Source organism: Triturus cristatus, chromosome 2_1 (genome assembly GCF_964204655.1).
Source record: "Triturus cristatus chromosome 2_1, aTriCri1.1, whole genome shotgun sequence".
Classification (NCBI taxonomy): Eukaryota; Metazoa; Chordata; class Amphibia; order Caudata; family Salamandridae; genus Triturus; species Triturus cristatus.
The window spans coordinates 864,629,475-864,651,720 of NC_140581.1; the positions used below are offsets into that span (position 1 = coordinate 864,629,475).

The window sequence follows — 22,246 nt, forward strand, 5'->3', positions numbered from 1 at the left end:
GATGGAGTGGATGGTTTATATATTTTTTTGCTTTATTAAATTGTACATAGCGGATAGCACTGCGTCAAGCTCCAAGGCGACAAAGACATTGCAAAGTAAAATACATTTATAGGAGTCAGTATATTGTTGATCAGCTAACACCAAAAACTAAAGTAAGAGTAAAATGAATTCATCAGCAGATACTTCTTCAAGAATCTGTTAAATCTATGGAAAGATTGTTCCTTCCAGGGCTTTTTTGGAGCTGTCCACAATAAGTCCCACAAAACTCTCAGCGTCGTTCCATCCATTCGCTTCTCTCTGTATCCTGAGATGCTTGAGATCAGTGTTCGCACTAAGAGCGAGATGGTGGTGGGGAGGACCAGAGGATATAATCCATGAGATATTTAGGTCAGTCATGGAGGACAATTTGGTTCTCCTCTGGTAGCCATGTCTCTTTCTCACAGTCGGTGCGTGATCTCATTTCAGTAAGTCAAAAGTGACTCAAACACTTCATTTTTTGATCGGACCGAGACGGAAACTAAGTTTTCTTGACCGACCCTCATAATGTGGAAAATGACCTCACACATTACATTTTTGACACCATTGTGACTTGTACCAGAATATGTTTTATCAGTTGGTGCGTATGAGTTGTAAGTTGCAAACTATCATTTCCCCAAACTTATCTTTAACGCACAAAAAATAGAAATGAAATTAAAAGCAACATTCAAAATGTAAAAGACAGGCCAAAATTTGCAGAAGGTTAATGAATGCCCCACCGCATACTGCATGTCACAACATGGATGTTACCAATCCAGGTCATGAATGCACCACTTCTATGCCCAACAATACTTGTGCTTGGCAGTCATCTCCTGAGCTGCACGCCTATAAACATGTGCCAAGCATACACACAAGAATAATCTACAAGGCCTTCCAAAGCGTTTACCTGTCCAAAAACAACAGTCATGCATGCCCAGGCGGCACGGCACTGCTGTGAAACACAATAACCAGACAGATATTATTTGACAGTTTATGTATATAAACGTTAATAGCCCTGCTATTCGGCAGATGAAGGGGAGAATGCCATCTGGCGACCATGTCTCATTCCACTTTGTCTGCAGTTATCTCTTTAGTGTCTTGCGTACTTGCTGCATGATGTGCAGTGTCAGTTGAATTACAGTGTGTTTGGAATGTGGCGTAACGCACATTTGTGGCCATACTGTATCTGCTGATCACTTGTGACTCAGAATTCCCACTCGTATATTACTTGCTTATTGAAGTTAATTGAGGTTCATCTACACTTGTTGGCAAGTTTTAATTAGAACACAGTGGACCCTATTCACGAAAAAAGTTGGAAATGTATGGATGGCGATCTCCGCGTCTTCAGGAACATATGTGTCCTAGTTTTGGCCGTTGACCAACATTCCCAGGATTACCTCTAGAAAGTACCTCTAGAAAGCCACAGGCGCATGTTTCCGGGTGTATTCCTGGGATGGTAAGGTGATTTTTCCCTCGTGCCGCCAGTCCCACTGGGCTGAATTCCCCATAGCAGAGAATGCCTTATGCAGACACATGTTGTCCCACAAAAAATATATTTTTCTGGCTGCGACAAAGCGGAAGTGGTGAGAATATTCACTCCTTGCCACAACCATATGCACTACCTTGTATAATGTATGATCCTTCAGTTGTAAATGATGTTTGTAATCAGCAATGTTTTAAGCAAATACCAATAAAAATTCCCCCCCCCCCAAAAAAAATATATAATTTTTTTTCTGAATAGAGAAAGCCCTTCCCCCGCATCCCCAGCCAGTTTGAGGGTGATGAGTCCCCCCCACCCCTGTGCTAGTGTGAGTTAAGTCTCCAACCATTTCCAGTGTGTGAAAGGGTCAGACGGTAGCTTCGGAATGCCTAATAACATGCTTGTTTATGGGTGTTCCCAAACTTTCAAGGCAGACAGCACCTTGGACTGCCCATATCCCACCCGTTGAGTGGCATTTATAAGTGCAGCGTTCTCTGCATTTGTGGCAGAGATCCCGTCCTCGTAAGCACCGGCCAGAGGTCTCTTAGTAAATTCTTGGCAGACTTGAAAAATGTAAATTCAGTTTTAAACCTACATTTATGACCAAATGTTACTTTTGTGAATAGGGCCCATCATTCTAAAACGTCAAAACTAGTTGTTGCATCCTAGGCTCTTGAAATGCTCCAAATCCTCACCTATTTCAATTTAAAGTGTAGGTAATCCGATTCGAGAGGGCCAAGTGCAAGTGAACAGATGCCAGAGTGTGATTGCCACCCCTTCCACATGTCACTCAAAATAAACCCAATAAATATAGTCTTGGCACCATTCAGCCTTTATTTCTTTCTTTGGCAGTAGCGCTTAGCAATTTAACATTCTGACGGACTGGTTTTTGAGTAATGCAGTCAGAGAATCCATCTCTGGTGTGGCAAAATGAGTGGTCCACTGCTTGCAACGTTTGTCCCCATGGCAGTATGTTTTCACCTGAAGGACCTTTTGCCGGTATGTTGGTAGCTGCCAACATCACTCCAATTATTCCAGGCCCACGTAATATAACTGAATTGCTGTTACAAGTATAAGTGATGTCCTGATCATCTCCACTTATGCTGATGACACACTGCTATATGTCCGAGACCCTGAAACTCATCTCTCCCCAGTTTTGCGGGAGGTGGTAAAATTTGGTGTTTTCTCCGGCCTGCAGGTCAACTGGGCCAAGTCAACTGTATTCCCCCTTACTGCAGCCATAGTTCCCTTCACCCTCGATTTCCCACTTAGGTGGACTACAGACCCAGTAAGGTACTTAGGCATCAAGGTTCACACGGACTCGGAGGTGGTGTTTAGAGAGAATTATGGGGTCGCTGTGAGCAAATTAGAGGACGACATAGATCGCTGGATACGACTGCCATTGTCCCTCATGGGCAGAATACCAATTATGAAAATGGTGGTGCTGCCGCGGTTTCTGTTTCTGTTTACCAACATCCTGATGGTCCTCCCCAGCTCCTTTTTTCGTAAACTCACTTCCTTATTGATCAGGCTTGCTTGGGCTGGCAAGCACGCGTGCATCAAATGGGATATTCTTACACTCCCATATCATATGGGTGGCCTTGGCGCCCCGGACCTAGATGTGTATTACAGGGTGGCACAAAGTGCGCATGCAAATTCCTGGATACACGGCCCGGAGACACTCCACATGTACAGATAGAGCGGGTTGCTGCAGCTCTTTCACCCTCCAGATCGCAGGACAGGCATCATAGATTCTATAAACACGACAGTACATGCTTGGCACCATCTCTTGAAATTGTAAGCCGGCGCTGTTTTGTATTCTCCTCACACGCCGCTCGATTGGTGCCTCTGGCTATCAGCTTGTACAGACAAGGGGGTTACGAATGCGATGCAATCTCTGAATATTGAGACGATAGGAGATGTGTTCACTGACGGCATAGTTAAAACCTGGAATGTAGTGGCCACGGCGGTACCCCATCACACACCACTTACTAGATTTCAGTTTCACAGGATGAGGCAGTCATTACTTGAGAATTTGGGACTAGATATGGTTGAGCCCCAGAGGTAGCTGCACTCACATATGTCATTAGATCAGACGCTCCGACTCATTTCATTGCTAAGCTATACAAGGCCACCCAGAGTTTTCGCTCTAACCAATACACAAAAGCGAGACTGGCATGGCTAGCGGATTTGGAGTCCGATATAGATGATTTGCAATAGAAATACTGTTGCGAAAGTATGAAGAGGATTTCCCTTAATGGGAGACATCGACTGATTCATTTCAAGGTTCTTAATAGGGTCTATTACACTCCTGAGTGGCTATACAGGTACGGGTTGCGTGACGCTGCAGTGTGTGAGAGATGTGGAGCTGACGTGGCAGATTTCCTACATTTAGCATGGTTGTGCCGGGGGTTAGTTACTTTTTGGACGCAGATCTTTAAATTGCTGGGAGATATATTGGAGGTTCCCCTTGCCCCAGACCCCATGCCCGCATTACTGGGATGGGCCATCAGGACATTCACTCATATGGGTCTGTTGATTGCGAAAAGTAGGATAGCGATATGCTGGTCCGTGGCCCACTCGCTACAGTGGCTAGCTGGTCCAAAGATATGTTGTATTGTTGCACTCAAACAGAAAGCTACAGCGAACGTCTTCCACCGCGCAGCTGCCCAAAAGATTTCTGGGAATTGTATAAGACGTATCTTGCCACTAAAGATAAAGAAAATGATAACGGGGAGACCCATCCACCTCAGTGTGGGGAGCGTGCTGAGGCTGCCCATTAAATACCCCATGACATTTTTCACACAGGGAGAGTTGAGGTCACCCACTGCACTGTTGTTCTGTGCTCCTTGTCACTTGTTGCAGTGAATGAGGCCGAGATGACTATAATAATGTTTCCTTATGACTTTGTCTCGAACACATGGTTGGCTCCTGTATTTATTTTCGTTTCTCTTGTAACATTCCAATGCACTGATCACATGATGCTGAATGTTGTATTACATGATCCCTCTTGTGACTGACAGATAATTTTTTATTGATGTACACCGCAACTGCTGTTGGGTCCGGTATTGGTCTCTGTGCTTTAGTTCCCTTTATTATTTGTCCCTTGTGGGCCTGATTTTGTTTGTCTTTATTGCATATATGGAAACTTAAAAAAATAAATACATTAAAAAAAAAAAAACAATATAGGTGGTATCTAAAAAAAAAAAAAGTATAAGTGATGTTGCCCACAGTGGAAAACTTCTCTAGACAGTACAGCTCTCAGCTTTTGAACATGTATCCCCCAAATTGGTGGTATATTTATTCGTGGCCAAGTCTGTGTGTAAGCCGAAACACGTTGATTGGTTCACTTTGGAGTGCAATATAAGCAGAATTGGGAGGCTTTGTGAGTGCTGTTCTTCTTGCAACACTAGCGAGAGGCTTTGTGGATATATTTATTTATTTGTCAGTTTTATACAGCGCAAACCAGACTCATCAGGGTATTCCGCTCTTGCTTTGTTTAATTGTGGTATACCAAGACACTTGAGGTGCAAAATGTATTAAGTCGGATAAGAATGGTCGGGGAGTAGTACATCCGTGGTAGAAGCGAATGTATGGTGGCCCCAGAGACTCATTTTATCTTCCTAATCCTTGCTCCACTTCAACAGAGGACCTCCTCCTCCAATAACTTCCCTGAGGCATCTGATTATCCAAACTACAAATGTTTTTCCTAGCATGTCAGGGATATTTGCAGATCTCTCCTTACAAGACACATATGTGTTACTTGATGGCCTTGCACTGAACTGATGCTGACAAACATTTGCCATTTTGGGCATGGTTATGACTGACCTGATGGAGCTCCCAGAGCCTGAGATGGTGGTGGTTTGGTCATTGGAAACATCGCCTTTACCCTCTCTAGTAGGTCAATGGGATTGCTGCTATTTGTTGGCAGATATCCCATGCTATCTATGTCTAAATCAGACCGTAACTGTGGTGAGACACCTTTTACTGTATATGTTCATAAACCCACTTTTTCCAAAAAGTATATACATTTTTTCTGTTTTCCTATTACCAACCTAAACTTTGAAAGCAGACATTAGCGGCAAATAATCAATATTCTGTCTTGTTAGCAATTCTGTTCTATACCATTTTAAGCCTTCAGTTACTCATTCCTTTTGTATCTTCTCTTACAGCAAACGTTTACCTTCCAGTTCAACATTCACCTTAGAAGATAGCGCCATCTACTTGACGTCAGAGCAAAGCACACCAGAAATGGACAACGATAACGCCTCAGTTCTGGATGTCTACTTAGTAAGTCCTCCATTTTGTCTGCTCTTGGTCGGTGCTCAGTCCAAGCATGGGTTCAGTTTTGCTCACTCTAGTTGGTCCTGACTTAAGTGTTAGGTCCTTAAAACATGACTATCTATGCCAGTGATGCCATATAACATGACCATCTATGCTGGTGATGCCGTTTCATGTCCAGGATGATGCGTCAAATCACAGAGGTTCGTGTGTATCTACTACAACATTGTTTTCTAGTCAGTACTCTAGTGTGCTTTAACAATAAGGTCAATATATATGTTGACCCCTTAGAATATGCCTAAAAGAACCTTGTAGGTGCAAATTAGATGTCTAATGTAAGCACCCTACAACCACAGAATACAAAACTGGAAAGCTAAACTAGAGAACATAATACTGAGGATATCACAACTGTAGCCATTCAATTGTCTGTGATACAACTAACATTTGAATTTAGTTTTCCCTCTAGATCACAAACGCTAATCTAGAGTAAAACACTTTTGTTGTCTGAGAACAAATGATTTGTCCTGTTTTCTCTACTTGACTTGATGGTGAACTTCATAGGCAAGCCTTGCCGCTGTCAGTCATACAGTCAAATGAATGCAGGGCTAATTTTTACTGCCAAAGCAAATGCTAGAATTTATAATTCAAAGTCCTGGAGAGGGAACCCACTTATTTTGATCCCAAAAGCCTCCCTTACTAATCTAGTGGGGCATCCCTATTTAGTTAGAAGGACCCCATACACTATAGTTAGTTAGTGGCGTGCTTCATCATCGGGTCCTCACCCAGGTTACCTTATGTGCCTCAGAGATAGGCCAGTGGCAATGGCAATTTTGAAAGCAGGATAAACTGAAATTGTTGAGAAAAAAATGTATTGGCATGTAATAAACATGGCCAGACTGTGAACCAAAAGCAGCCCATGTTGCATTAAGCAAGCCTTATCTTCCTTAGGTTTTTCTAAGTGCACCCCGACCACTCCTAGAAATATTTCCGAAAGATAGCAGTAACCAGTGCAATAGGACTAATAAGTACATTATATAGCAGTGTCGCACTATATTGACTAAAAATTGAGGGGCTTATTTACAGGACCCCTGCACCGCTGCTGAGTCATGTTTTTTTTGATGCAGCAGCGACTTAATCTGTGCGCCACACTGCTCCATAGCTACAAGTTGACACATTGGGTCCAACGGGCCAGTTTGTAGAGCCCTGCATCACATTATACCTATGCAGGGTGTAATGTATGCAGGATGGGTGTTCCCACGTAAAAATCCATGCAGAAGTGATGCAGTGAGATTTTCAACATTTCACTGCGTCACGCTACGACTTGACTTTGTCAAAATGCTTACGACTGCTCAGATCAGGTGTAAGGATTGACGTAAGGCTTTTTGTCCCCTAGTAACCATAAACCACGTTTCCATAACATCAAATCATGCACTGTGAGGACATTGTGTGGTCTATACAAAGAAAAAGAACTGTATGCACAGCAGGCAAATATTTGTACCGCATAAAGCAGTGCCTATTTCGTAATGTACCCATTTTCTATGCCCATTGAAATTCCTCTGTCAGAATAAATGATACCAGTTTGGAAAACGTTGCCCAGATACAATGTCCATCACTGTTCATCTGACATTTAATAGTCCTCTAAAATTTCAGTATGAGAAATAAATGGAATCAAATTTGAGATGATTATTTGTGACGGTGCGGCCATCAAATGCTTGGATGCATCTAATTCACACTTGAGTGTTGCACAAATATTCCACCATTCTGTTTAAGTTATCAGCGTGTCACATATGATTAAAATGGACAGGGCGCTTCATTGTGTCAGATGCCTGTATTATGTAACTGCTCCATACATTGGATAGATGTGCATAAATTGCTTTTGCGTAGTTATGCGAAACTTTGGCAAAATTAGGCAAAAAACAGTATTTTGCGTTATATTTTAGTGTGAAATGTGTCCTTGCACCCATTTTGGATGCATTTTATTTTAGAAAACAGCACAAAAAACACAAAAACCACAAACAGCAGATGCTAGCATTCTGGTCTTTTTCGCTGTTCCCGTGCACGCGTGCTAATATTTTGCTCCGAACGCTGCATAATTACGTGACTTAGTGTAACAGTGTAATTCCAGGAAATTTGTGTAGCAAGCATAATTCAGAATTATTAAAACTAGGCTAGATTACGCCTGCATAATAGACGTTTTGCCTGTGACTAGTATTAGGAATGCTGCTGCAAGAGCTAGGACTGGTGAAGTGTGCATATTACCCCAGACTACTGAGCCCTACATCTGATACCATAGACATTATCCATTAGGTTGCAGACACTGCCAATATGCTAGTGTCCACATTGTCCCATTAAGAAACACAGGCACTGCAAAACCAGTTCCTATACTGCTTCAATTACAACATGGCCTGACCCACGCATGCCATGTCAACGAAAGCTTAACAACTCGTGCGTCTTTACCACGCATACCTTTATCGCGCAGTTTCTTACCACGACCTGCCTTTACAACGCATGCCATTACCACGCAAAATATAACTATAAAGGTAAGTGTATGTATACACGTGTGTGTTTATATATATTTTAGGGGAAAGGCATTCTTAGGGTTTAGGGTGGGTATTTGTTTTTTTGTTGAGATGTTAATTTTGGGGGTTTAGGGTAGGTATGGGTTTTCCAGTGGCAAGGGAATTTTTAGGGTTATGGGTGGGTATGGGTTTTCCAGTGGCAAGGGAATTTTTAGGGTTATGGGTGGGTATATATGTTAGGGGATGGGCGTTTTTAGTGTTTACAGTGGGGGTTTGTTTTCTGTTGAGATGGGATTTCTTGGAGTTTAGGGTGGGTATATGTTTTTGAGTGGTAGGGTATTTTTTAGGGTTTCTGTGGGTATGTGTTTTTTGGTGGCAAGGGAATTTTTAGGGTTTAGGGTGGGTATCGGTTATTGGGTGGCAAGGGCATTTTTTGGATTTAGGGTGGGTATGGTATTTTAAGTGCTAAGGGAATTTCTAGGGTTTAGGGTGGGTATGGGTTTTTGGGTGGCAAGGGAATTTTCAATGTTTAGGGTGGGCATGGGTTTTTGGGTGACAGGGGCATTTTAGGGTTTAGGGTGGGTATGGATTTTTGGGTGGCAAGGGCATTTTTAAGGTTTAGGTTGGGTACCTGTGTTTGGGTGGCATGGGCATTTTTAGGGTTTACAGTGGGTATGGGTTTTTGGGTGGCAAGGAACGTTTTGGGGTTAAGGGTGGGTATGGGTTTTTGGGTGGTAAGGGAATGTTTAGGGTGGGTATGGGTTTTTGGGTGGTAAGGGAATTTTTAGGGTTTAGTTTGGGTTTTTGGGTGGCAAGGGATTTTTAGGAGTTACTGTGGGTAGGGTTTTTTGGGCGCCAATGGAATTTTTAAGGTTTAGAGTGGGTATGTGTTTTTCGGTGGCAAGGGAATTTTTTGGGTTCAGGGTGAGTATGTGTTTTTAGATGGTAAGGGCATTTTTAGGGCTTAGGGTGGGTATTGGATTTTGGATGGCAAAGTCGTTTTTAAGGTTTAGGATGGGTATGGGTTTTTGGGTGGCAATTGCATTTTTAGGGTTTATGGTGAGTATGTTGATCAAGGCTGCTGGGCAGCCGAAATGCGTCATGTGTGAATAAACAGATTCCTGCATTCGTCTTACCTGGTTCTATGAGTGCACATTATTGAAATGTTGGTGACGTTATACATGTATATATATTTAAAAATTAAAAGGGTTTATCCTTACCTGCTGACTTCTTATTTTTTTGTGGTAAAAGCATATGCTTGGTAAAGGCATACGTGGTAAATGCACGATCATTGAAATGACCTTGTTGTGAAGGCATGCGTTGTAATACCATGCATGGGTGCGTCAGACAACCGTTTCAGACCAGCCACGGATACATAAAGTACACTTGCTATGCCAGGTTTCATATTGCCTCAGCTCGTAATGTAGCGTTGTCCAACAGTAATATCTGCAGGGTGTGTGTTCGCCTCCAAGGAGTCCCTTGATCCTTCTGATAGGGATGTTTATTGTTATCCAACTCAATGGTACAAACACAGAAAGCCTGAGTAACTTGTATTGATATTAGTGTGGAGGTGAAAAAACACCTGTGTTGAAAACAAAGGAGCAGTCTGTGCCTTTTGTCTCTGTGGTACTGTACCCGCATTTGCACTTTATTTTTGTTTCAGGTTTTACTTGTTTGTGGTTTTGGTTCTCTGCCATGCCTCCCAAGTGCAGGCCTTGCCCAGCCTCACATCAATTTGTCTGGTGTGGGCCTTCTGCTCAAACCATATTGTGTCCCCTTTCACTTTCTGCCGACCCCTACCATAGCCCCCTCGACCAGGGCATCCATCCCCTCACTCCCACATAGACTCCACATATATTCATTGTGTAACTGTGCTTTTCAGGGCTGTATTCTAAAGCTCATCTCCAAACCTCGCCCTCCAGCTTTACGCCTTGCATATGGGCCACACATCTAAATGTAGGTTTGCATTTTTTTTGCTGACATTTGACTGAACTCACCTGCGAAAGGGTCTGATCAGTGTGGATTTGAAACCTGAGTATAGTAACTCGGGGCCAGATGTACAAAAGGTTTTTTACATTTGCAAATGGCCCGTTTCGCGGAATCGGGCCTTTTGCAAACTAAAAAAGGCCTTTTATCAAGGTACAAAGGCCCAATTTGCAATTCGGTATCCTATTACCGAATTGCTTATCGGGTTTGTGATTCGATATTAAGAAGGGGCATGTTTAGGGCGTCCCTTCCCAATACTGAATCGCAGTGGTATGTGTGAATGTTTTGCGACTGAATGCTGTCACAAAATATTTGCATTTTACCACCTACTTCAAGTAGGTAGTAACCCATTTGCAAATGAGAAGGGGTCCCCAAGGGACCCTTTGCCCTTTGTGAATGTTTGTGAAAACATTTTTAAGAGCAGGCAGTGGTCCCACAGACCACTGCCTGCTCTTAAAAAATTAAAAGAAAACGTTTTATTTTTTAAAGCATTCTGTTTTCCTTTAAGGAAAACAGGCTGCATTTTTTATTTTTTTTAAACATTGCTTTATTAAAAAGCAATTACAGATACTGTGAATGCTGACCCCAGCCAGCCACCATCCCTGTGATTTTTGCAGTTCCCAATGGGTCGCAAACCAAGACCTACCTCATGAATATTAATGAGGTAGGTCCATTTGCGACCCACTGGGAATCGCTAAATGTGCCAAAATACATTTGTACATTGGTGTTAGGGATTACTAAATAGCGAATTGCAAAAATGTGATATTTGGTAATCGCAAACCATACACTGGGTTCATCTGGCCAATGATACTATGTGTGGGGTTGATGGATTACGACATGGGAGAGAAGGGCGCAATCTCAGATGGGAGTGGGGATCTATGCTATAAATTGCTGGCACAGAAAGAGAGTCCCAGTCTAATAGACTTGTCCCTCCTTATTGGGAAATGTTCAGAATCACCTGGTTCGAACTGGGCATGAATGGGTGGAGCCCTAAAGAGTGGGTCAGTTCAGATCTAGATGCTGTACCCATACCTATGCTGACTGTTGATTGTGGAAGCAGCTAAATAAAAGAAAGATTTAAATGGAGGAAAGTGTGCAGTCTAAGTAGTTAGAGGGTTAGGAGTTGGGTGCAAATTTAGGGCAAATTCTGAAACAATTGCCCTTTGTTCATTAGGGCTGAATCACTGATCCGTGGGATGAATAAAAGGATTGCTTTTCGAAGCACTGTGACTGGCTGGGCAATGTACTTACCTCTGCTCTTACAGCACTGAGGTAAATAAATTGTCCCGACCCCTGACAGCGCACTTCAAAGGAACTTCTCCAGCATAGAAGTGTCTGTGCCACACCTGGCAGCAGGGTCCTCCTTGCTCTCTAGCATGCAGGTGCCCACTCAAGCTCCCCTGCAGAAAACGTTACTCTGAAAAGCACTGTACCTTGCAGGGCTGAATGGCCCAAGAATTCCTTGGTCCATGAATTCCTAGGAATGAGGAATTGTTGTTCTTCAGGACATTTCACCCACAGTTCAGCCTTATTTATTCATCTGGGTCAGGCGGGTGCAGAAGCTGCAGAATTGCTTGTTGTTTTTCTGCCCAGTTTTGTGTCTAATTACCATGGATTGGAAATAAAAAAGTTTTTTGCCACCCCTTCCCCTGTGGTGAGTGCAGCATCCCCCCTTCAGAGTACCCAAGGACTGGGGGTTGCAGTGAGAGACGAAGATGGGAAGATGGTGACTTGCTATGAAGCTCTCTTGAATTTATTTGTGTGTGTTCTGGGAGTGTGTTAACAGGAGTAAGTGGTAACAGTCAGACGAAAAGCTCTCAAGTTTGCTGGAGTTAGGTCAGTCTGCAATGTCTGGTTGAAGCTTGCCTTGTTTAAGCATATGAACTAAGTTCTGGTTGGAATCAACTTCAAGTAGACTGAAGGCATCTAAGACTAAGTGGTACCAAGGAAGTGCCTTAGGTGCTAGATGCCAGCTAGCAATGACACCCTAAGGTACCGATGCATATTTTCTGCATCCCGGTGGACTGCAGTGTCCTGCCCAGCCAACTACGTGTTTTTGCCCCTCCACGTACGGCTTAAATATGTTTGGCACAAGGAGGGAGCTTTGGAGGTACTTAAATTTACCTGAGAGGCAGAACATTTTATTGTATTGCCATTTACTAGCATGCAAAGAAGTGACCAAATATGGGATTCTGTTGCAGCGGCCATGTGAGTCTAGAGGGTGTTAAGTGGAGCTTTAGATCCAATGGTGTTAAATGCTGTTGAGTGTTCGAGTGAAGGTAAAGTTCACCTTTGCCAGTGATTTGCAGGGTGTTTCTATGATTTGCAGTGTTCGGATACCACAGCTATAGCCAGGGCCTCTAATGTAGATCTCTAAGAGGTCATGGCACTCCGTGATATTGGTGTTGACCCATCATAGCTCTTGCAAGGAACTTGTCATGTAAGGGGGAACATTTAACGGAATTGTATTTAATCAGGTCATCTGGGTCTAAACTAGGTTTCTTGAGTTTGGAGAAAATCAGGTTTTCATGAAGGATGGGAAGGTGTTGGTGCATTTTTGGACACTGAAGGTCTCTAGGTAGGAAGTCGTGGTGACTGAGAAGGGTCATCATTAAGGAGGGTGGAAGTATGCCACTGCCACCTGATGCAGTTTGAAGGATTGTAGAATGGTATGTAAATCAGTGGTGGTGAGGGGTTCGAAAGAGCGCAAGGTGGGTTGTTGTGTCATAGAATGCAGAAAATGTGCTTTGTGGGTTGGTGAGGATGATATTGTGCACGGTGTATTCCAATGGGGCGTGTGGTGTAGTCTGTTCTAGATGTGTTTGGTTACAGTGTTTTACTTTAATTATCAGTTTCTGAGATATTTTTCTACAATACTCCGGGTCTGGTGGACTAATGCATGCACTTCACAAATCTTTGTTTGGCCTCAAGATAAGAAGTTTGAATCCTGGATGGTCCACTCAGGCTTTCACCACCGCGAGGGTCCTCCAATGAAGGAATGAGTTTGGTAACAATAAACCTCTGTTATTTACACGCCAAGACAGGCAAGGGTCAACGTGTGCTCTACAAAACACGTTACGCTGCTTTCGCCTAGCAACTAGAGAATTTTCTGACCTTACCTGCAGTTTTGGGGTATGGATGGCTTTGGTAGACTTTGGGAAGCACTAGGTCTTCTGTAATTTTCTGATTGTGCATGTGGTGTACGGAAGGTTTTGGGAGTGACGCATGTTCTTGGCATGGCTGGGTGTGAGGGTGTCTGTGTGGGCTCTGAGAGTAGAGGCACAAAGCTCGGGTTATATGAGGGAGGCGGATGCATTCCCACTTGCCTCTTAGCTCCATGCAGTCTTAAATACTGTAAGCCAGTCCTGCTTTTTAGCGGTTTGCATGCTGACACTTCAGTGGGAAAAGTGGAACTGCGGGTCCCAGCATGCAACATTCTGTTGCCTAAAAGGATTGGCTGTGGTGTCATACATGAACATTGGGCCTCTTCGAAACCATAATAGTACCGCATACAGAACAGTGAGTTGTGGAGGCAGGGAAGAAAGGAAGAGGATGCAACTTTGTATTTAGTTGCACTTAGACCTCACGGAAAATCTACATCCTTGACTTTTTTTTACAATCTACTTACACTGAAATGTAATTCATATTGGATAAAGGTAGTGGCACAGCCTAACCACAATGCACTAAGAGCTAGTCAGAGGAGCCGCCGCAGAACACAGTGTCAGTCAGAGAGCATCGACCGTGTCCGGGTGCTCCCTCGTGAATCACATCCATTTTAAGAAGTGTCGTTTTAGTTGAGTTCAGTTGGACTAAAGCTTCTGATTACAGTGGTTCGTGAAAAGAAGGTTCAAGATTGGACACATTGTGCCCTGGTTGACAGTGTGGTGACATGGAAACGCCGATACGCTCTACAAACTGCGGATTTCAACGGTGACTCAGAATATCATCTTAAACAGCATGCATTCTGTGTTACCTGACGTCACAGTAACATGTGGCTCTCTTTCCTCTACGCAACAGAAGGGCAGCACTGGCCATTCCCAGGTGCAATATGGCGCCCTCTGCTGCCACCTGCTGGGGGACTCGAGCCTCTGCCTTCCCTCACCTGACTGACACGCCGGCTCTGAGAGCGGCGGTATGAATGCTCAGCGCCTGCCCTTCGTCTAACACTGCTCGATGCAATAACATGTTTTCCGATACCCACAGCCTGGCACATACTGTTGTTTAGTTCCAGGTCAAGGTGAATGTGCACTGTGCAGAACAGAAAACAGCTTGTCCTTCTGCGGAGCGGGCAGACTCAAGCTCCGGGAAGCACGTGACTTCTCCCAGTCGGCGCCTCCTGTAGAAACGTCAAGATAAGGAAACCGCGCTGCCGCCGCCAAAGCACACTGCGGGGCCTTCTTTTTACAGGTCTGTTTTTCAGCTGTACTTTGGGCTGATAAAGCCTTTCCTGACCGTCATCATCGCCCTAGTTGGAAATGCGAGTCGGCTGCAGAGACCGGAAGATCGGCGCGATACGTTTAAAGTCTAAAATCATCCCTTAAAAAGTGCTGCGACAGTGCAAGTTTCTTACTTGAACGAAGACCTGCTGGGTAGTTCACTTTTTTTTGTTGTTGCAGTTTTATGTGGCTCGAACTCGACCTGAAGGTATTGGAGCGCTTTATATTAGCGCCAGTTACATTATGCAAAAATAATTTTTGGTTTTAGGCACTGGGAGAGTAAGTGATTTGCCCAGAATTACAGGATGCTGAACCGACTCCGAGACTCGAACCTTGTTCCCCAGTTCCAAAGTCTGCAGCTCTGGCCAGCATCGAATGGTAGCTCACTGCTGTGGTTGAGGAGCGTGCAGATGAGCACATAAGGGCGTGTATCAGAAGACCCCCGAATACTGAGTTGTTTAAACAGACCCTCAGCTGATGATTAGTAACACAGGATGCAGCACTCAAGGCAAGCAGGAGAGGGCCCCCCTTGAAGCCTGGCTCACTCTAAAAACCCGTCAACGTTGGGAGTCACCCGTCCTACCTTGATATGCTTTGATATTAGAAGTGGGCGAGCCAACAAATTAACGGGGAGTGCCCAGCCAAGGGTCCGGCTTGGATCTTAGACGCAGTGCACGAGCCGAGCCCTTGAAATGTCTGCTAGGTAAATCTTAGACCATACATCACGCAAAATATGTTACATTGCGCAAGATCACCAGTCATTGTCTATAGGGATGGGGCGATGAAGTTATTTGCCCAGGATCACAGGATGTTGAGCCGATTCTGAGACTTGAAGCTGGATCCCCAATGCCAAAGTCAACAGCTCTGGCCCTAAAGCCACATTCAGGGTGCAGGGAGGGAGGCTGGAGAAGCTCCATGAAAGCTTGGCTCCTTATGGGCTCGAGGTTCCAACAGAACCTCAAGCTGACCCAGAGCCAGGCTTCAGGCTGGAGCATGGCTCAAGCTTTTAGTGGCTCGCCCATCTCTACTTAATATGCTGAACTCATAGCCCCAGGCTGCGCCATAGCACTTTTTTTTTTACTTTAAGCCATGCTGCACAGCAGCCATGCTGCTGAATAACATTGCTAAAAACAGGTTCAAAGCCAATAGCTCTCGTAGACTAGACGTGTTGGGTTTGCCAATGCTTTTTTTAAAGCCATGCTGTATGACAGCCACTCTGCTGTACATTGTGGCTAAACACTGACAAAGTCAATAGCTCTCGTCTCATATGCCAGATCTATTTGCATAGCCAACGATTGTTTTTCATCTGAAGCCCTTTCGATGATGTGCCCCCTCCTCCATTGACAACAGCGCAAACTCCAACTTCTGTGCTCAGGGTTTATTTATACCTAGCCATTACTTGAAAAATATATATCCAGCATATTTTTTTAAACTGAAGTTATTTTTACCGTTCCTCTATAATGTGTATTATTTAAAGTGTTCAATATTTAATATAGGCCTGGGTGGTAAATTCCGTTCCGCTCGCGGAATTTTGGTAATTTTGCAATCCGTGGAGAATCCGGAATTGCCAAAAATTCTGCGTTCCGCGGCTTAGTGGAATTTTTTGCTTGTTCGCGTTCTCAAAATGCGTGTTGTGAGATATTTCGCTCCTGAGCACGCAAACAGCGTTCGCGAACAGGAAAAAAGCATCGCGAACAAGCAATTCCGCATGTTTGCGGAATTTCTGTGTGCTCGCGGAGATTTTTTACCGTTTCGCGGAGCTTTCCGTTGCGCGACTACGCAAATTCCGCCCACGCCTACATTTTAATAATAGTGCTGTTAGGCCCATCAAGCTTGCCTGGTACAAAACTGTAAACTCCCTCTCAAACTCCTTTTGTTTTTCATACATGAGTACTACACTCTTGTGTTTGTCCCGGGCCTTTTTGAAGTATGTTATCCATTTTGCTCCCACTCTACTCCGGTAGGAAATTAAAGAGAAAAAGGAAAAACACTAGACGCTCAAATCTTAAAAGGAGTCATTTATTTCACTCAGGTTCAGATCCTTTTGTCTGCCTTCGTGTCACATAAAATGATTTGTTTATAGGTCCCTTTTCTGCAGTGAAATGTAAACACTGGGGATGAAAGAGCAGGAGGCAAGAAGAGTACACGCATTAGTGTATGTTCAAGTGTATTATTAAATATCCTATAAAGCAAGAAAACAACAACAAGCCAAATTGTCAACATCATAGGTATGTTAATATAGAACATAAAGTAAACTTGCTAAAGTACGCTTTTGTAGGACCTATTCATACACTTAGTCCTCACTGTTGTGTGTGGACTGTGTGTGTGTAGTGGTGTGTGTGTGTGTGTGTGTGTGTGTGTGTGTGTGCGCGTGTGTGTGTGTGCACTGGTGTGTGTGTGTGATGGATGGATGGATGGATGGATAGATAGATAGATAGATAGATAGATAGAGAGATAGATAGATAGATAGATAGATAGATAGATAGATAGATAGATAGATAGATAGATAGATAGAGATAGATAGATAGATAGATAGATAGATAGATAGATAGATAGATAGATAGATAGATAGAGAGAGAGAGATAGATAGATAGATAGATAGATAGATAGATAGATAGATAGATAGATAGATAGATAGATAGAGAGAGAGAGAGAGAGATAGATAGATAGATAGATAGATAGATAGATAGATAGATAGATAGATAGATAGATAGATAGATAGATATAGATAGATAGATATAGATATAGATAGATAGAGAGAGAGAGATAGATAGATAGATAGATAGATAGATAGATATAGAGAGAGAGAGAGAGATAGATAGATAGATAGATAGATAGATAGATAGATAGATAGATAGATAGATAGATAGATAGATAGATAGATAGATAGATAGATAGATAGATAGATAGATAGATAGAGAGAGAGAGAGAGAGAGAGAGAGAGAGAGAGAGAGATAGATAGATAGATAGATAGAAGAATTAATAAATGGTCCACAGTTACTAAATGGCCAGAGGGGACCCTTTGGTCCACATATTATCCAATGCAACAGTGTGTACAGAGAATAAAAGCTGAGGGTAAATATACTCAGATCCTCATCAAGTTCGCCTCCTTCCTTAAGGGATGCAGAGTAAAAACTGAATTTATAAAAAACTGCAAAGACTTGAACTTCTAGACTGTGAGGACTTGTCAAATAATAATTCAAGTATTTTAATTCTGTGCTAAAAACAATCAACTGCAAAGACAAAAATATACACTTTTCTGCTTTGGTGTTTCTCTTTTTTCCCCAATGCAAGTTTTCCTATATCTGATGGGCTGTCACCCGCCCAGACATGTATTGCATATCCTGTCCCTGGCTTGCACCGCAGCTGCTTTTCTTTAGAAATACGTTTGCCAAGAATGACGTCAGGAGCCTTTGTTACTGCTGTCTTACCTTTGTATGGAGGCAAACAATATGTTATATGACTCCTAAACAAACAGGGCGCTGACGTCTTTGTCGCATCGCTGACATATTTCTCCACCTTCTTTTGTTCTCTTAATAAAAATTAGACGGTTGTAGCTTGATTTAAAATAAATATCACAGTCCACCTGCTGTTAATTCGCTCATAAGCGATCTCTGTGTGCGCATAAGCAAAGACAGGCGCATTAGTGGCTGAATGTTTGCCAGCACAGAGGAAGTTAAAAATGAATAAACACCAGACAGGTTCCCCAGTGCACAAATATTACTGGTCTAAAAGAATATTATGGTAAAGCACAATTATTTCTTAACCTTGCCGAGTACTTGCACACAGAAAATATTTCCTTTAGATAGTGAATGTGCACAACACTGCCACCTAGTGTCCCATATTTAAAATGTTAGTAATCGTGGAGCCGCGTCACAAAAAAATATTGGAAAGTTCGTGTGTTTGGTGTTTGCATAGTTCATCATTATGTGCGTGAGAGGATGCACAAGGGCAGACAGAGCAAAGGAGAAGCACGCAACTACGCACGCACGCATACACCACACGCACAACACACATGCAGGCACCCATGCTAATAATAAATTAATGCCACCCACAACACAGGTACAGGCACCGACTCAATACTACATATTTACACGAACACACACATACCTGCCCAGCTGGCAAAGCTCTCAAGTGTGACACTTTCACAACATTCCATATACTTGGATTTTTTAAGCCAATCCTAATAGTGATAGAATCAAAACTGTAAACCCCAGGCCACTAAGGCCGGATTGGCAACTGAGTTGTTGGATACATTAGCACATCTATGGATGAATGAAAAAGTACAAAACATACAGTTAGTGTTACAGACGTGCTTCGTTTTGTGATGCCTTTCACTCTTAAAAAATCACACAGATGGTTCAACTCACGCCGTTTATAAAAAAAAAATGAAGGCTGGCTTGCCCACCTGACTGCAGACCAGTTGTATTTTCTTATTCACGTCTTTGTAAACAGGCACAGATATGATTTCCTACAGTGATTATGCAAGTTCATTGATACGCCTATCAGCACTTGGTTTCTACTAGCAGCAGAACAATGAAAACAGCAGCTCCTGTTTGAAGAATGTGGCGTGGAAGCAAAAGATTGCTTCTGAAGCTGACCCTGGTAGCTCAAACAGTTGATAACTCAGTTCTACTTATAATACTGGCGTTTACATTTCCAAATACATTTGGAATATAAACACAGCGAAATTCATAACGCTAAACCTAAACATAGACAGGCAAAGCCAACAGGTCTCACCTTTGGGACTTTTTGGCTTCGCCAATGCCTTTTGGCGATGCTGTACAACATCGGCAAAAAGCGCTTCTTGCCGATGCTGTGCAGCATAGTCCTAAGGAAAACTAAAAAGCACGATGATGCAGCTGCCAGTGGGTAAACAATGTTTACCCCGCAACTTTTTCAATGCAGGGAATCACAACGCGGTTGTTACAACGACAACGTTGTGATTCCGCATAACATTACTCCACAAGTCGGAACACCTTCCCTAGTGTCCGCACAGACTGGAGTTGTAATAGTAAATTACACTATTCCAACATCCAGCGCCCCCCCCTCCGCAAGTCGTTCTTCCGACTTGCGGAGTAATGGTATGTGGAATCACAACGCGGTCGTTGTAACAACCAGCGTTGTGATTCCCTGCGGGGAAAAAGGCTGCGGAATACTGTTATAGATTCCTGCCAGTGGCCATGTCATTTTGAAGACGTGTGCATGTGTCATGATGTGTGCGTGCATGCAACATCAAGCATGCCCCACCATGCTTGTGCACGCCTGCAACATGACCTGGGTACCATTTTATTGCATATAAGGATCCGAGATGAATGCGCTGAACGCACTTGGCTCTATTAATCCAGTAACAAGCAAACAGGTGTGAAGTGCTTCAAAATAAAGTTCCATACAAGTGTTGGATCTCGTCTTTCCACAGTACTGCAAGTCTTTGCTGCTCTTCCAACGTTCCAGCAACAACTTAATAGATCATTCATCCTTCTGGTACATTTTTACAGAAGGCAAAAGGACTCAGGTGTATTTCACTCTGGTATTCTCCGCACCTCAGTATTTACCAGACATGCTCAGAAATCCGAAAAACTGTTTAATCTTAAAATATTTTGATATAATAAACATAAAATCTCCTCTCTTCCATTTTTGCTGCTTTTCTTGTCAACCCATCTTTGTCAGGCACTTTGAAGCTTTAGCCCCATGTTACGCCTTATGAATACTGAAGAATAAAAACAAAATTAATCAAAATTGACCTGGTTGTAATACGTGATGTGTCGCAATATAGCCAGACCATGAATCCAGTAGGCTTGGTGCTTCACAAAAGGTTGATAAGGACCTGCCTTGAGTCGCTTCTTTTTTAGAACGTATTTTGTTTCTATAAGTTGTACTGTGTCGTATTTTAGATTTTTCGGAACCTTTTTATATTGATTTTATATTGCATGAATTCTGTCAAATTACACATTTGCAAATAGGATTATGAAACGGATAATATGACAGGGCCCTTCTTTAATACCAATATGGGGCAAGCTGCTCATTATTCAGCATCTTGGCAGGGTACCCTGCCATAACTACTGCCACTTCCAATGCAATCTGATGTGACGTCAACAACAAGGGGAGGGTACTGCACAGCAGTATTAAATGTTAAACAGTAGTCTTGGTAGTTGCAATCACTCACAGCATTGTGAAAAGTTTGGCCTTGAAAGTGACACACAGATTGTAGATTTGGGGCTTTGGACTCGAGGAAGATCCCAGTAATAATTGTTTTTTAAGTGATAATAGAGCTGTGTCTACCAGTACCAAGAACAAGATCTCCATCTTAGAGGCGGCAGTTCACTCATCAAGCAATGATGCTCATGCAGCAGTCAGGATCTGTTGGCAGCCACCAAACCCTTCATTCAGTAGAACCACGCCTTCAGTGGCCATTTAATCCCTCAAGAAGCAAAGCATGATGTTGTGGTCAAATGTGTCGAAGCTGCCAATAAATGAAGCATATTGACACACACATAAAGCTATTTTCTCTAGCCTGCAGGAGCGCCTTTCTGATGTCCATAAGTATGGTTTCACTGACACAATGAGGTCAAAAGTCAGATTGTTAATCACTTTGTGGACCATTTCCTACGAGTTAGGCAGGGAATTGCACATAAAATGTAGTTTATCGGCCCGGGGACCACAGACAAGTCTCAAACAATTTTCTCTCTTTTTTAAACACAGGCATGTTTAGTTATGATAACTGGGCTGCATAAAAAAACAGTTTACTTGATTTAAATGTGATGAGAGACATGGTGGTCTATGGAAGCAAGCAAGCCTTGTGACCGTATCCAATTGATGAAAGTTGCAATTTGTGACCCACCTTATAATTATACATGAGCTGGGGCTGATTGCAGCCTACTGCGAATGGTGCTTTTGCAAAACCACCTAATAGTACTTAAGTTGGTTCAGAAAATCTCATTGGAATTGCAAAAAGCCAGTACGCAATTTGCAACCACTTTTTGCGAATTTCATGGTGGTACATCTGGCCCAAGTTGCCTAGGTCTGAATGGAAAATGGAACTCTGACCTTTATGATTTTCTGAAAACATATAAATATCAAGTCTTCGTGTAGCGAATCGAGATCAGATTTTCTGGCATCAATCACAGCAGGTTAACAAGAGCAAGGATACATAAAATACTAACCCTTGGCCAGCTCAAAATCATTGTCATTATCATTAAATCATAAGATAGGGAAACTGACAAAAAAAGTGAATCAGATGTCAACTGCTGCATTGCACCATCATTAATTACGGAGAGTAAGTCAAGCCATAGTCATGGTCAATTTATCTCATAGTTTGAGATACAACTTTGATATCAGCTTGTTGATAGCACTATCAGTTAAGAAGCAAATGTAGTAATGGTGGATGCTTTTTGGCTTGAGAACAAATGTCCATTTGGGACACTGTTTGTTGTCAAGTAGAAGAGAGTCAGAGCATCAGTCAGTCACCTATGTTCACTGAATGATCTTTAAGCGGAGTATATGAAGAATTGTCCAAAGTTGAGGAAACG

At 42.9% G+C, this 22,246-nt stretch overlaps 1 protein-coding gene across 1 annotated transcript in view; it reads left to right on the forward strand.

Annotated features, from left to right (window-relative positions):
• Positions 1-22,246, forward strand: part of PIP5K1B (phosphatidylinositol-4-phosphate 5-kinase type 1 beta) — a 381,348-nt gene that overhangs the window by 358,092 nt on the left and 1,010 nt on the right. Inside the window, exon 14 of the mRNA XM_085632982.1 lies at positions 5,668-5,785. Coding sequence (XP_085489108.1) covers positions 5,668-5,785 — 118 coding nt within the window. The remainder of the gene's footprint in view (positions 1-5,667; positions 5,786-22,246) is intronic.